Below are 15,656 nucleotides of genomic sequence, written 5' to 3'. Positions count from 1 at the left end.
GAAGCGTCTTGATCCCGCTTCACCCAGGGGGTATCTCGGTATGATCTCTTCTTATGGTCAAGGCGAGCTTCCTTACGTAGTCTAATGGACTTTAAACGACCCTCCCCGATAGTCGACGGACTCTAAAATGTTCCCGACGACAGGTCCTTGGTTCGGACCCCTTGAGCCGCCTCGCATCGCCATAGTCGTGAGGTTGTAATCTTCGATTGAACTGATGGCTATACTTTGACTTTCGCCTTGTCCAAGCCTCGGTCAAAGTGGGGGCTCAGAGACACCTCGTTTACGCACCCTCGCAAACCACCCGGTGATGATTGGGCCGCATGTTTGATTCGCGGAACGATTAGTGACAATTCGTAAGATTATCGTCAAGTGATTGCTCAAAAATTAATGTCAACCTCTTAGTTGTCATCTACGTGCCGATACGGTCGTTTTTTGGCGATAATTAGAGTACATTCGGAGTCCGGGTCAAAAACCGTCTCCATTTTCTCGATAACTGTTAAATCCCGAGTCGAATGTTCGAATGTTCCTGATATTTCTATTCCATATTTCTCAAATTTTATCTTTTGGCAAATAATATCCCGTAATATTCAAAAGATAATCGAATTAAATCCGTCCTACCATAACTAAAACACGGAAATCTTTCTTAAACAGGAGGAAACCTCCTGGGAATAGACGCAGCAGGTGCTGCGCCTCTTCCAAGAGACGCAGGCTGCCGCGCCTCTTCCCGTGCCCTTCTTTGCATGATTTACGTATCTTTTTTATATCTTTCCGAGATTCACTTCCAAAGAGTCTCCGAAACCCTATTCCTCCGTGTGATTAGTATAAATAGGAGCCTTCGTTCCTCATATTTCTCACGCGAGTGTCCGCCCTTCTCTTCTCCCTTTGCATTCTAGACTTTGTTCTTACTAATTGGCGCCTACGTGCTTGAACATTCGACCACGTAAGCTCGGATCCTTCCGGGTACCAGCCTCTCCGTTGCATGACCGACCAATTTGACCACTACACAATAATCAATCTAATTAATCAATTTGTTAAATCGTTTTCCTCTTTCGAGGGCACTCTTTCCTTGCATTCGCGTCGAGCATTCACTAATCGATTTTCTTAGTTCATCTCGTTCCGTCAACATGTAAGTCTGAGGGTGTAATATTCCTCGTTTATTTATTGTTATTTATTTATCGTATCCTCATTGTAAGGTTTATGTCGAAAGTACCTCATTAAAACCGATTTCTAAAACCGTCTTTAAAACCTTTTTTGCGGATTTCCAGCAGACAGACGTCGAGAAAAGACGCAGCAACTGCTGCGCCTCTTCGAAGGAGCGCAGCACCTGCTGCGCCTCTTCGTGAGGCTGCCGCAGTTCCTGCTTCTTTTCTTCTTCCTCCGTCCTCTGTAATTCGTATCAAAAATATTTCTTTTGTTTTGTTCGTCTGTCAATTCGTTCATCATGATAGTTAATAGTTCATATGTATATTATTCATCCATAATTCACATGTTTTAATTGTCATAAATCCGACTTAAAATCCCTTGTAATCCAATATTTGCGGGTTTTTCGTCATTAATGTTCAATTCGAGTTTTAAAAGTTCAATTTCCTTATATTGAGTTTCTGGGATTTATTGTTGATACATTCTGATCTGTTTATTCATTAATTCGTCGTATTCATCATGTTTAGTAATTAATTAGTTTAGTTAGTTTGTTTTATTAATTATTCATTACCATCGGCCCTTCACATAATTAGTCCGTTTGTTTCCGTCTCATCCATGTTTTACTGTTTTTATGACTTTAATCGCATGTAAATAACCCATTAAATCACTTTCATCCGAGTAGATAATTTAATCGATCCATAAATTACCAATCGACATTAACGATTTGCGATTCAAACCATTCACGGCCAGAACTCACCCTTGAAACAGACGCAAAGAATCGCCGCGCTTCTTCCAAAGGGCGAGCTTTTTCGCCTGTTCGGGTTCCAGAGTTGAGTTCGAACTCCGTTTCTGCCTTGACTTAGTTAATTAGCTTACGTATTAATTCACTATTAATCGTATTATCGCTCTAATTCCTGTTCGTTAATTCCTTTGTTCTTTTTTTCTCAAATTATCCGTTTTAGAGGTATTTTCGACATAAATCGCCTTTCCTTTGTAATTAATGTAATTTCCATTATTGTAATTTTCTTTTATTGTATTTCTTCTATCACTTGTATGCTTTCACATGTAAATGAGCATTAACTCCTACTTCGACCCAATTGTATGCTAATTACGTGTCAACCGACTTAGTTAAATTCTCACATGTTAGGATTAATCTAATGGATGTTGCATTGCATGCATTATAGCCGATGATATATCAAGTACGAATAACTTCCCTAATCATTAGTAGAGGCCGCTATCGAGGCGGGCGGGATTAGGTGTTCGATCAAAAGAGCTTCCTAATACGTACCCTCACCCCTTACTCCAGATCTCCGTGAGCACCCGTGTTCATTGGCATCCACGAGAGTCATTCTAGACATAGAATGCTAAGGGTAACGATTGCTTAGTGTTCATGTCACTACTTTGTGTCTTGACATGACACGAGGTATTCGAACGGTTCCAATTTCCCATAAAAATTGGTGGCGACTCCATACAAAATGCAAACGCTTGTCCCTCGTTTCTCAACCAAGCGCCCCCGTGGGCGGCCCGCTGTCCACACTACTGCACACATAAACATCACCTTTTCTATGAAACTCTTTGATTGTACACATCTATGTGGGTCAGTTTCACCTTTAGCCAAATAAAACCTTGTAGTAGGTTTAGTTTTAGAAAACCATTTCTCATCCATGTGAATAATGTTGCTTTGATCTTTGAAAACAATTCTTTTAGTGTGTTCATGATATACTAAATGTTGTAGACTGAAAATTAATCTAGCAAGTTTGTTTTTATCACCAAACCTGGTTTGAGTGCATTTGTGTGTGACTTTGATTTGTTTTGACATCACCCATCTTGAAACGGTTGATTGGCTTACACCTAAGTGCGTGGCCAATGAGTGTTGTGTTGACCTATCCAAAGAGATCAATTGATTTGAGCTTCTCCTCATCTAAAATTGCTCTTCCCACCTTTTTTGTCGCTTTCTTTTTGCTCACATTCACCGTATGGATGATGCTCTCTTGTTTTTGTCTTGCCATCCATAACCTTGTTATTGTTTTCCGTCGATTGAAAACCTTGCGCCACTTCATTGATAATACCATGTCTTGGTTTTCCATTTATCTTTGTTATTCAATAGTGTTTCATTTATTTTTGATCTTTCTAAGTTGGTCAGATTCTTCATTGAATGTTGCTGAATTTTTTGTTTGATAGCTCTATGTTTTAAAGACGTTTTTTGGACTGAAGTTAGTAAATGAATTTTTTGTTTCACACCTGCTATTTATAGACAAAAGAACTTTGCACTCTTTTGAATTTTCGGTTTTGGCGCAAATATTTCCCTCTTTGTATTTTGGCTCCATATTTCAATTTTGGTGCCAAATTTCAATGTTGGTGAGTTGGATATTTACATTTGGACTGACAATTTGAGTTTATTTGGCTTATGGAACAACTAAGACACACCAATCAAGATGAAGTTAATCTGAAGTCCAATTTTCTCTTTCGATCTTTCAAGTTGGATCTGTAATTTTTTCCCGAGTTAATGTAATTTTATTTTAATTGTGCTGTAATTTTTTCCCGAGTTAATATAATTTTATTTTAAGTGTGCTGTAATTTTATTTCAAAGTAATGTAATTTTATTATGTAATTTAATTAGAAAATAGAATGTGTAATAATTATAATGTCATTTTATTTGTAAGCGAAACCGTCTGTATATCGCAACCGTGTAATGAAAAAACAAAATTTCAGCCAAGTTTGGTTAGTTTTGGTGGGAAATCAGTTGGTGTGTAAAAAAGGAGGGAATCATTAGCATTTCATTATCAAATTACCCTCTTAATTATAACACCCTCTCTCCTATAATCTTACCCCTACCTTTAACATTTCATTCTTTATCATTATTCCTTAATATTTGTGCCCTCCTCCAAATGAGACATTTATTGAGAATAGGAGGGAGTATGTTTTAAGATCGTTTTAATCGAAAATGTTGCATTTTTTTCTTACGAGTTTTTTCTAGTAAAATTTTAACAGAACATATTTTCATCAACAAACATCGAGTTATACAATAACTAATTGATTTATACACGGTATATATAGTATTTTACTTTTTTAGTGTATTATTTATATATTTTAAATTGACAACTCATCTATTTTCATGTTTCTTATCAGTGTATTTTGATTTGAAAAATTAAAATCGTAAGAAGTCATGAATTGAGTATTTTTGATGAAAGTTTTTCTTCTTCCGACAAAGTAATGATGTTATTTTGTTAATTTTTATTAATAACATATTTTTAAGCCGCAACTTATCATAAAATGTCAACGATTTGTTATCGTAAAATTCTTTGAACAAAAAAATATAATTTGTTTCATAAAAAGACCGTAGATAAATTTGTGGGGAACTAGTTGAGATCCCGTGCTAAAGCACGACATTTGTGAGGGTTAAATAATTGAGCTTGTAAAAATTAAATTTTTTTACATAAATGATTTGTAGTTATAATAGTATGTTGTAATGTACTGATTATAATGCTAGTAAAACTATAAAAAAAAAGGTTTACTATTCAAAAGGACTTTTAGATTAAGTTATTTTTGTGTGAAACTATTTTTAATATTAAAAATAATAATAGCTGACTATTATGGAATAACATAATCTAATATAAGGTCAGTACTCTTGTTATTATAAAGCGCATATTGATCTTCTTATAACGGAAACATATATAAACAATATACGACATATCTAGAAGGACGATCTACAAACAAATAAAAATACTATTTACCCCTATATTCTTTTTGAGTTTTTTCTTTTATTTTTAATAGAAAAAATTAGATTAAGAACAACCCATATTAATAAGGATTAGTTAACTTAAAATAAAAAAAAAATAAAAAAAAAATAATAAAAAAAAAAGAGTACAATTTATTTTAGAAAAAAAGAAAGCAAATAAAATTGAAACCTTATCAACTCCAGCCACCAACTTAAAAAAGAACAAATTAGTATACTACGGGTATTGAAATTAAGCGTGAATAATGGCGTGTTAAGCCTATTTCTAGTTGACATTTGATTTGATTGTAATATTTTATTCGGTAAATGCAATCTTTAGTCAATAAATTAAAGTAAAAGCCATAATTTTAATGTGGGCCCACCATGTTTGTTAATCAATTGAGCGGGAAAATTGTGAGCAATTCTTATTCTTTTAGTTTAGTGGGGATTAAAAATGTTATAAATATTTACATTTATAAAAGATTATGCCTAATATCATCCAACCTATAGTAAATGTTAAAAATACTAAAGCTGATTTTAGGAAGGTTTTTTCGAAGGCACATATTAAATACGAAGTAGTTTTTAAAAGAAAAGTTTAACAATAAATATGGTATTAAAATCTGAAAAATTGATTTATTATTTCAATTTTTCATGATATTTATTGTTAAACTTTCCTTTTAAGAATTATTAACATGTTCCTTAGAACACATTTTAGAAAATTCCTTTTAAAAAATACTCCTATATTTTTGACGGAAAAAATTGGAGTTAGCAGTATAAAAATACTCGTACAATAACTCAATTCACCAATATCCGCCTAACTGACATGCTAAATTTTTTCCTTATTTATCCAACTACAACACGAGGTAAATTGTTAAAAAAAAAAAAAAAAAAGTCAAGTGGTAGAAAAAGAAGAGAGAGAAAGGGTAAAAAAACGGTCTTCCCACACCTGTATGTGTAATGTATCTGTGTGTGTAAATGGCGAAGAAGCTCATCAATCGATCTCCATTATTCTTCACAACCTTCATTTCCTTCATTTGTTCTCAGGTTTAACATTTCCCTTTTTTTTCTCTTGCATTTTATTTCTCTTACTATATTTTGATCGTTTATATTTTATTGCCATTTTGATCAGATCAATGTTGAATATTTTTTTAATGAATGCCCATGATCAAAGATTTGATCTTTCTTAGCTGGGTATTGTTGGGTTGATTTTGATTTGTTGGAAAATTATTGAGAGTAGTTGGATGATTCAAGCTAATTGATGTGTTGAAATGTTGGAAATTATGATTGTTTGAGTAGTATTATCTGTTTAAGTGATCAGTGTTGAGTGAATTTTAATGAGTTATGCTCGTGATCCGACCGTCCCTTACCCTGCAATTTGCGGGAGTCCTCGAGGCATTGGGGTAATGTTGTGTTGATGGGTTGAAGCTGTGTTATTTTTGATTTTGTGGGTAGAATTATGTGTTCTAGTGATCAGTATTTTGTTAATTTTAAAGAGTTAGGCTCGTGATCCGACTGCCTATTACTCTGCAATTTGCAGGAGTCGTTGAGGCAGTGGGGTAATGTTGGTTGATAGGCACATGGTTTTAGAGGAAATGAGTTTAATGTGTGGTTGAGTAGCAAAAGTTGTGTAGAATTATGTTTGTTTAAGTAGAATTATGTGTTCTAGTGATTAGTGTTGTGTAGATTTTAATGAACTATGCCCCTTACCCTGCAATTTGTGGGAGTCATTGAGGCACGGGGGTTTTAGGGCACATGGTTTTAGAGGAAATGAGGTTAATGTGTTGTTGAGTAGCAAAATGAGGGCTTTTGATGAAGTGTTAAGACTTGCACTAGACTCTTAGTTTCAAAGCTGAAGATTGTACTCTCATTTTCGAGTTATGGTAGGCTTCTGTATGAGTGTATGGTGGTGTTGCTAGAGAAATCAGGGTCTTAAATTGGGCAATTTCATTGCAAAATGGATAATTTTTTTATCCAAAGTCCAAACCGACATTTTATATCGTAAAATTCAAAACTTGGGCCTTGAGAGTTGAGACCCCACCCCTAACAACATCCCTCCGGCCAGTCGTCCACTGCTTCTGTATTTTAGCTAAAAGTTCTGTAAGAAATTTTTGTCAAGATCAAGTATTTTAGTGCTACTATGTTGTTGAAATATGATTCTGTGGGAAATCGGTATTGAATTGGATTTGTTGAATCTTGTCAAATTGTAGGGGGAGAGAAGGTGAATGTATAAAATTGATGTCTGTTGAGTGCCTTGACAAGCGATGGGGTTGTGGAGCACCAGGTGAAAATCTACAGAGAGTGAGTTCTATGGTTTACGACATGGGGGACTCTTGCCTTCCTCCATCACCTATAAAGGTTGTGGTGGTTGTAAGACAACCTTTTTGTAATTTTTTTTTGTACCATACCAAAACTTCAACCTAGTGCATTTACTTTGGGATCAGAAGTCAGGCGTACCATATTCTTAGATCTCACATAAAAAGTTTGCAGAGGACTAAAGTCCAGTTCACATGAAATCAGGAGTTTAAGGTTGAATGCAATTTTTTTGATTTCAAGTTCTCTTTCAAGTCCATTAAATGAATTCTCGCAGCTAAATTAGTTTTTTTTTGCATCTTAAAGTTGGCTGTTTCCATTACCATCCCTTGTGGAGATCTTTAACTAACCCCTAGCTAATAGTTAGTTGTCTTTCTCGTATTCTACATGACAGTAGAATTATGGAAAGAAGTCAAAAGACTCTGAGTTCAGTTTTATCTTGCGAAAAAAATGCATGTTTTGGCAAATGAGGGCATGGTATTTCCTGTCTCAAGTGATTAAGAGCAATTTAACACGAGTTGCTTTGAAGGGATGGATTTTTCCAATTCCTTTTTGCATCTGGCAGATAGTGTCACCTAAATATCATTCTATATATCAAAAGGGAATAGTAACAGACAAGCAGGCGCGCTGAATCTTTGATCAACTGGTTTCTTTTATCGATCTGCCTAGCTATCTTCATAAATATGCCATTCCGATATTTAAAATAAGATGCACATGCGCTCTCGCCACTTAAATTCTGTGTTTTTTTTCCTAATATGCTTTAATCACTTCATAACTCATATTGAACTGGTTAGTAGCGGGGTTTTCATTTCTTTTAAAAAAAATAGTAGGATTATCCTTGCCCTACTCACGGTTTCCTCGGGTTGTGATAAAAAAATCACTACATTTACTTCAATAATTACAGTTGCCATGTAATTTGTATTTCATCATTACCCATTGCCTATCCTTGTACCAGATATGGTATATTTTGCGGTTGGTTTCCTTATGTAGACTGGTTCACTGCCAAAATAAATGTAAAAAACAAAAAGACGTAGGAGGATAATTTGTTAAAGCACATCAATTTCTGTTAGGTTTAGATTGACTTTTGTATGATGTTTCCCTTCCCATGATCTTTTCACTCTTTTCTTTTTTCTCTCATCGTGTTTTAAGATGTGTGGTTTTTCAATGACTGTTCTAAAGAATGATTCATATTAGCTGACCCTAAATCATTTGTGATTACGGCTCTGATGTTGCACCAAGTTTCTCTTTGGTTGATATGATTTTCTTTTGCCTTTTTATGGCATTGCAGGTGAACAAAATGCTTAAGCTAGAGAAATGGCAGACAGTTTTTGACAGTGATGGGAAGGTTCTCGGTTTTCAGAAGGCACTAAAGCTGATTATCCTTGGGGTGCGTTTGACTGCTCTTTACCTTTGCTTCTTCGAGGACATAGTTTATACATGGCCTGCAGTATCTGTTTTTTTTTTTGGTTAAATTATGTTCTGGCCTATTTTGGCATGAACATGTATTATGTTTTTCTCCGACTCTCATCTTTTATGATTCTCTCTCCCTTAAGCTGTCAAGGTTCAAGCTTGCTGCCACTTGTTGCATGTACAGCATAGAACAAATTACATTTGTGCTGACAAATCTAATTATCGAGTTTTGCGTCTTAAACACTAGTGAGGGCAGAAGTGGAGCTGATAATTTATTTTTATTTGATTTAATTGAGTTGTTTTGTGATGCATACAACTGAGTCTAGCACCTTTACAGGCTGGTTTGAGGTTCTAGATTTAGACTCTAGTTAACTCAACGAGACTAAAAGACTCATCCCTTGGTGTTACTAATTTCTGGACATCACACAGCTGTAGAGATATTTTTCAAGAATAATCTCAAAACAATTTTTTTTTGGTAATAAATTTCTAATACACATTTATTTCTCTTGTATGTTATTTATTAATGGATGTTGTGAATCTCAAAAGGCTAATCATGTGCTTATGTCCCCTGGAAAATTCTGCAGAAATCTAACTTAATTTATTGCCTCTCATTGTAGGGTGTTGATCCATCTATAAGGCCAGAAGTTTGGGAATTCCTTCTTGGATGTTATGCATTGGGCAGTAGCAGAGAGTACCGTAAGCGGCTGAGAGCAGCCCGAAGGTTCTCCTCTTTCACTTTTAGTTATTCTGTGCATTTTCAGGACCATACTGATGTGAAAGTGTATTATGTAGGATAGTAGCTCTATATTAATATGTTATCCCATGTAGCTATTTAGGACCAACCATATGTATAGATATTTAGCAAAATTCTTCCTGACCAGATGTGCTATATCTTTTATAAATTATTGTTTGCATGATGCGTAATTATCGAGACATGATTTCATATATTTTGATTTATTCAGCTCAGAATACTGATTACTGAACCAATTTATTACTCCGTAACATTTGTTACCACCTTTAGTAGCAGAATTTTATTGTCTGCTTGCTTTCTTTACTGTGTGGGACATTTATGAATATTTGTCACAGTCACAGCCTCTAGTTAGGGGATGCAAGTGCTACGGAATTATATTTATTTCGACACCAGATGTAGCTATCTGAATGAATATAAACCTATTTTATTACGATTAAGTACAAATGTACAATTGTTCTATGTGTAATCATAAATGGAAAGAGAGCATGTTCTATTTGACCATGTTTCTATATCTTGGTTTGCTTATTCATGATTTGGTAATCTTTTTTCTATCCCTCCAACTTTTACGCAGGCTAGGGAAAGTACTGAAAGATCAGTCTTCATCTTTTCCCCTAAATTACTACCTCAAAAGTTAAAATGGTGAAAATGCCTGAGAAAACAAAATATATATTAGCAGTTATTGATAAGGGTTTGGACTTTGGATCCAATAGAGTTATTTTTTTGGTGGAGTTTGTTGGGTTGCTATGAATGGAAAATACAATATGTTTTAAGTATATTCGTGAGTGCACATAATTAAGGAATAAATGTTTTATATACTTAGGTAAAGTTTACGTGGTAGAGTTAGTTTCCACTGGATCCTAACACAATTGAAAGATATGACTTACTGTTTGCTTGCATTTAAAAATCGATCGTTCAGGGAACGATATGAAGAACTAGTGAAGCAATGCCAGAAGATGCATTCAAGCATAGGAACTGGTTCACTTGCCTATGTTGTCGGTTCTAAAATTATGGACGTGCGGACTTATTCTAAAGTTGACAGGAATAGAGATGCGGAGTCTGAAGAGAAACAAGCTTCTAATGACAATAGTAACACACGTTATGATAACTATGATAGAAATAACAACTGTACAGATACAACATACACACCCCAAAGGGATAGCTCTAGTGATTCTTCTGACATTGTTAGCGTGAGAGAAAACATTGACAGTGCTGCTTATGACTCATCTTGCCTCATGCCTAGCCCTGCCAAATTTAACTTCAGCTCCATGAAATTTAGGGGACAACCCTCTGAAACTGGATATCCACTAGATGATTATTTTGATTTTCCACCCTTACCAGTCACGGATTTGTTTGGAAGAAGCGATGATGATGATGGAAATTCTACACAACGGAAAGTGAGAATCGACGACGAGAGAATGCACAGTGTTCATCTTTTTAATGATGAAGAATTAATGGTTGAATCAAATGGTTCACCATCTGACAGTTTACGACATTCCACAAGTTCTGAAATTGAAATGACTAACAGCCAATATGAGGAAACGCACGAGCAAATATTACACCGTGATATTCAGAAGTACAAACATAAAGTAATAAATAGATTGAGAATATCTGACGTTCCAGAAGCAGCGGAGTTATATTCAAGCAATGGCCCAAGAGGAGGATCTAGTGAAGATAAAGTATCTGAGTGGCTCTGGACTCTGCATCGTATAGGTAAGACAGAAAAAACATTTAACTTTGTGTTTGCTTTCTATTTGTTTCTCAAGTGTGTTTATCTAATGTAAGAGATCTTGTATGTTGTCAGTGGTTGATGTGGTTAGAACTGATAGTCATTTGGAGTTTTACGAGGACCCGAAGAATTTGGCCAGGATGTCGGATATTCTCGCTGTTTATGCATGGGTTGATCCTGAGACAGGATACTGCCAAGGTTAATAATTTTTCTTGATTAGAATTTATAATCATGGAATTGAAATTAAATTATGTTTTTTTTTTCTGATTGAATTTGTTCTTTTTAATTTGGTGTGTGGTGTTAATCTGTGGTGCAGGGATGAGTGACTTACTATCTCCATTTGTTGTCCTCTTTGAGAATGACGCTGATGCATTTTGGTGCTTTGAGATGCTTATTCGCCGAACGGTCTGACTGCTGCTCTTTGCACACTCTTCTAGCTTAATTTTTACCAAGTCTTTTCTCACTTAAGTTTATTGGCTCTTTTAGCGAGAGAATTTCCGGATGGAAGGAGAAACGGGAGTCATGAAGCAGCTGCAAACACTTTGGTGCATCCTGAAATTCACCGATAGAGAAATGTTTTCACATCTATCGAATATAGGTGCCGAAAGTCTTCACTTTGCCTTCCGGATGCTGCTTGTGCTCTTCCGCCGCGAATTATCATTTAGTGAATCTCTTCGTATGTGGGAGGTTTGTTCTCTGGAATTCTTGAGACTTCCTGTCACCTTATTTATGTAGGACTTGTTTTACGTGTGGTATTGTTCAAAGTCATGTGAAATAATTATTGTGCTTCAGCATGTGTTTGCTATTTTTAATGGAAAGTGGTTCGGATATTGATGTGTGGTAGGTTCAAGAGCAACATTTTTATATTTGAGGTTTGAACTTTTAACCGTGGTACTTTAGATGACATATACCTTCTTTAGATTTACTTTAGAAGCAAACTTTTTAGTTTAGATCCTCCATAATTATATTAAGATTTCAAAATGTTAATGAATTCAGATGATGTGGGCTGCTGATTTTGAAGAGTCCTTGACCTGGAATTTGGCGGACTGGTGTCTCGAACCTTTGGTTTTACAACTGCCTGATGATCTAGGCACTGATGTCGTAGAGGAAAGGAAGGATGCAGAAGAAGAAAGCTCACTTGGCGGATCAATAGAAAAAGATGCAAATATTGAACACTCCGTCTCTGATGAGGAGGTGATGAAGGCCTTGACATCCAATCATTCATTTTGCGGTTTAACCAAGTCTTTATGGTCTCGAAATGATCGCATGCACGAACGCACAGAGTTCTCAGTATCAAGGAATAGGGAAGACGAATTGCCTGTTTTTTGTGTGGCATCAATTCTTATCTTAAACCGTCAGAAGATCATTAAAGATGCTCGTTCGCTTGATGATTTGATAAAGGTTTTTATTCTCACCTAACTTACAACATTGTACTATGCTCCATACATATATTTTTTCCATGGCACTTAATCTCCTTTTCGCATCTTTGTAAAATGTAACTGACGCAGTCTGCATCATATTGTTATGTAGATATTTAACGATAATATGTTGAAGATTAAAGTCAGAAGATGTATACGAACTGCAATCAAGCTCCGGAAAAAATATCTGTATAAGGTGATTCTGCAACCTTAATACTTGAACAACTTTAGCGCCATCTTGTTCTTGTGTGGTTTTTGTTAAGATTAGATAAAGCATCTTTGCTATTGTGTGGTAACACGTTGTCAAGCATTGGGATTTAATGCTGATAGACTCATAGAGGTATGTCAGGTCTTGAGTGTGCAAATTATGGTGTATCGTGATTAAGGTCATTAAACTAATAACATTTAAATAAATGAGCTATTACACACCGAAAGCGAGAATCATATGTTCGCAGTTACGTTTATATGTTTATGGTAATTCTTTAAACAACATAATATTGAGGTGAGCTTATTTAGATGCTGTTATCATCCTGCAAAAACTGAGAGCCATGTTTAATACACATTGGTTACAAAAACATTACTTAATGCCTCAAGGGCTATGCATGTGGCGCAGTAGGGGGTCGGATGTACACAACCTTACCTTTGTTTTGACTTTTGACCAACACAAAAGAATGTTTTCGGGTGACCCAGATTCCCAGATTGACAATTGCGTAATGGGAAATGGAACCTGGATGTATATTAATTGCAGTTTAAGAATTGATTCAGTCTCACTGCTTTGACTTACTTCTGTATGATAATCTGGAGTAATGATTTGGGTTTCATAATGAACAGTAGATAATACTCCTTTAATACTGATTTAGCCGCTCTCCATTCTATTGACCATTTTCGGTTGTACCTTGTTTGTTTTACTACCTACCCGATAATAATTTATGCTCTTTAGTGCTTTCGATTGCCTTTCTAACAATCAAGTGATGTTTGAAACAGCAAATGAAGTCCAATAATCTATCACCTCAGAATGAGTCACAATAACCAAGTGGATGAACATTTCTCTAGGAAACCTGAGCGAACTTGGGTCGGCTTCTTTCTCTTTTAGAGCTCAGATCGAATTTCAGCCTTTTGAAATTCATGTTGTAGCATTAGGGATTTTGCAAGAACTATTGGTTCATCCTGGAATGTTCATTCCAACAATTTTCTTCAGTATGACGAGGTAAGCGATTTTCTATGAACATGACTCAGTTATGTAGGACATGTTATATTATCTCTTTTTGATTTTGATGATCAACTTTGACCATTCTCTCCAAATATTTGCAAAGTTACAATATAAAGTCACATTTGGTTTATCAAAACTGTTGTCTGACCAGTGACCTACTACTTCATATTGAGTTTAAAGCGAGTTGGGGAAGAGTTCTGTGAATAGACTGATGATGTACATTTTAGGCTGTCGTTGAAAATGCTGTCGTTTGAAGACTACTGAAATAAAAAAAAACAGAATTCGGGATGAATTTTTCCTTTTATTGATTCAATCATGGTTTATTTTCTTATTTCTAGGGAGCAAATTTAGTATCGGTCAGTCGGTTTAGATTGATGAACCAAACCCAACACGATTTTGATCGATACCCTATATAACCTAATCCACCACATCCAAGCCCATTCCAACCCGAACAACCTGAGGTAACATGTGACCCAACCCAAGCCGTTTCTGAGTAACTGTTGTGCTGGTTACTTCTAGAAATGATTTAATTCGTCAAAATGACGTGACTATATTGTAATTCTCATATTGGTTCCCCTGTTATCAGTTTGATGGATCAACGGCTTTAAAGCATGACTTGCAGACTGCAGAGCATTGGCAAGGTGGCTGTCCAGAGTCTTGACTGTACTTCGAATCAGACCGGATAACAATTTGTTATCGCAGTTTTGTGCTGGCTTTGTAGTAAGTTCGTTTGCCAATTCTGCAACTGACTGCATTTTATGAGTCAATATATTGTTCTTTCCTAGAACTATTGTGTCCTCGTTCTTAGCCACAAGCGCTATATTTATTCTGATGTGTTTTGAAACCATGTCATGAGTACTACACACGCGACTTTGCCCAATAAGCAAAGACTATCTCACAAAGTTGAGTTTGGATCGTAGCCTACAACAATGCACAAATCTTTTTGGGGTGCGACTTCTTTTAAGATGATCGGAATTTGTTCTTCATCTGTTCACTTAGATTCACATTTGAACAGAAGTTGTCGCAAAAATGTATTCTATGCAAGAATATTGGTAGGACATAGGTTGATGAAGGGGAGATCGTAAAGGCAATATGAGGAGGTTGTCGTCCTCCCTAGTGGTGGTGTGCCAATTTACTCCTCACCCAACAGATCTTTTCTAGAGTTCCAATTTTGCCCATTAAGACGGGACATTGACTTTCGAAGTCATGACTTGAGATGCCTGACTTTCAAAAAGTCATGGTTTGACTTAACATAGTCAACCTTGGACAATGTAAGATTATCTTTTCAAAGATCACATCTTGATTCATTACTCAATGAATCAGTTGCTAGGATTTAATTTTAAGGCACTCTTACATAGAGATACCATATTCGGAACCAATGAACACAAGATAATTCGATTATATCCCTTACAGTGCGACATAAGATGAGACACGGAAAAATAGTGAACATGCACTCATGTGATACTCTTGATCTTTGGTTTGCTTACATTCAACCTTTTCTTACCCAATTGAGGTGATACTTATAACTATAATAACTACTCCGATTGAATTGATTCTTTACGTTTTTATTCTACTGATTGAGAGGAGTATTTTAATCTAACGTAATAACCAGTTGAGTCAAAGGGAGTATCACATAATAGATAAATGTTAATGCAAAATAGCAAGAGAAAAAAAAAACTTCATGGCCCGGATAGATTACAATAACAATTTTTTACACACACCATAAATTCTTACTTGTCATCGTCAGAAGCTTGTAACGACTCATACTTGATTCAAGTAATGTAAAAAATTGAAGGGTGTGAGACGTCACAACTCACAAGGCTTGTGACCGTCACAAACCAGACTTGTTGTACAACACGATACTCAATCATAAAGGAGATACATAGGTTAAACATAAATATACTCATGTAGCCTTATTTTATTGTTATTAAAACAAATAATTAATCACAACAAAAATCACATTATTAATAATTTGA

The 15,656-nt window shown here is 35.5% G+C and overlaps 1 protein-coding gene across 4 annotated transcripts; it reads left to right on the top strand.

Moving 5' to 3' along the window:
- The first annotated feature begins 5,736 nt into the window (after positions 1 to 5,736).
- LOC141656874 (uncharacterized) lies at positions 5,737 to 14,468 on the top strand. Of its 4 annotated transcripts, none has more exons than XM_074463969.1 (12): positions 5,737 to 5,899; positions 7,063 to 7,153; positions 8,454 to 8,552; positions 9,193 to 9,296; positions 10,243 to 11,036; positions 11,128 to 11,250; positions 11,369 to 11,457; positions 11,539 to 11,739; positions 12,049 to 12,453; positions 12,583 to 12,666; positions 13,455 to 13,677; positions 14,267 to 14,468. In XM_074463969.1, the coding sequence occupies exons 2-11, from the start codon at positions 7,091 to 7,093 to the stop codon at positions 13,497 to 13,499; spliced, it is 2,007 nt and encodes a 668-aa protein (XP_074320070.1). In that variant the 5' UTR covers positions 5,737 to 5,899; positions 7,063 to 7,090; the 3' UTR covers positions 13,500 to 13,677; positions 14,267 to 14,468. The 4 variants fall into 4 exon arrangements, with proteins under 4 accessions (XP_074320070.1, XP_074320068.1, XP_074320069.1 ...); XM_074463967.1 differs by having other exon boundaries at positions 7,063 to 7,210; XM_074463970.1 differs by having other exon boundaries at positions 5,786 to 5,899; positions 7,063 to 7,136.
- The last annotated feature ends 1,188 nt before the right edge of the window (positions 14,469 to 15,656 follow it).

This window comes from Silene latifolia, chromosome 5 (assembly GCF_048544455.1).
Source record: "Silene latifolia isolate original U9 population chromosome 5, ASM4854445v1, whole genome shotgun sequence".
Taxonomy (NCBI): Eukaryota; Viridiplantae; Streptophyta; class Magnoliopsida; order Caryophyllales; family Caryophyllaceae; genus Silene; species Silene latifolia.
Note: the sequence above shows the minus strand (reverse complement) of the source record. Positions and strands in the feature narration are given on the sequence as shown.

Coding starts and splice junctions, on each gene's coding strand:
- LOC141656874 (XM_074463967.1), top strand. CDS start 7,091: ATGTCTGTTGAGTGCCTTGACAAGCGATGGGGTTGTGGAGCACCAGGT. Junction 8,553..9,192: donor TAAAGCTGATTATCCTTGGG/GTGCGTTTGACT, acceptor CTCTCATTGTAG/GGTGTTGATCCATCTATAAG. Junction 12,667..13,454: donor GGAAAAAATATCTGTATAAG/GTGATTCTGCAA, acceptor TGTTTGAAACAG/CAAATGAAGTCCAATAATCT.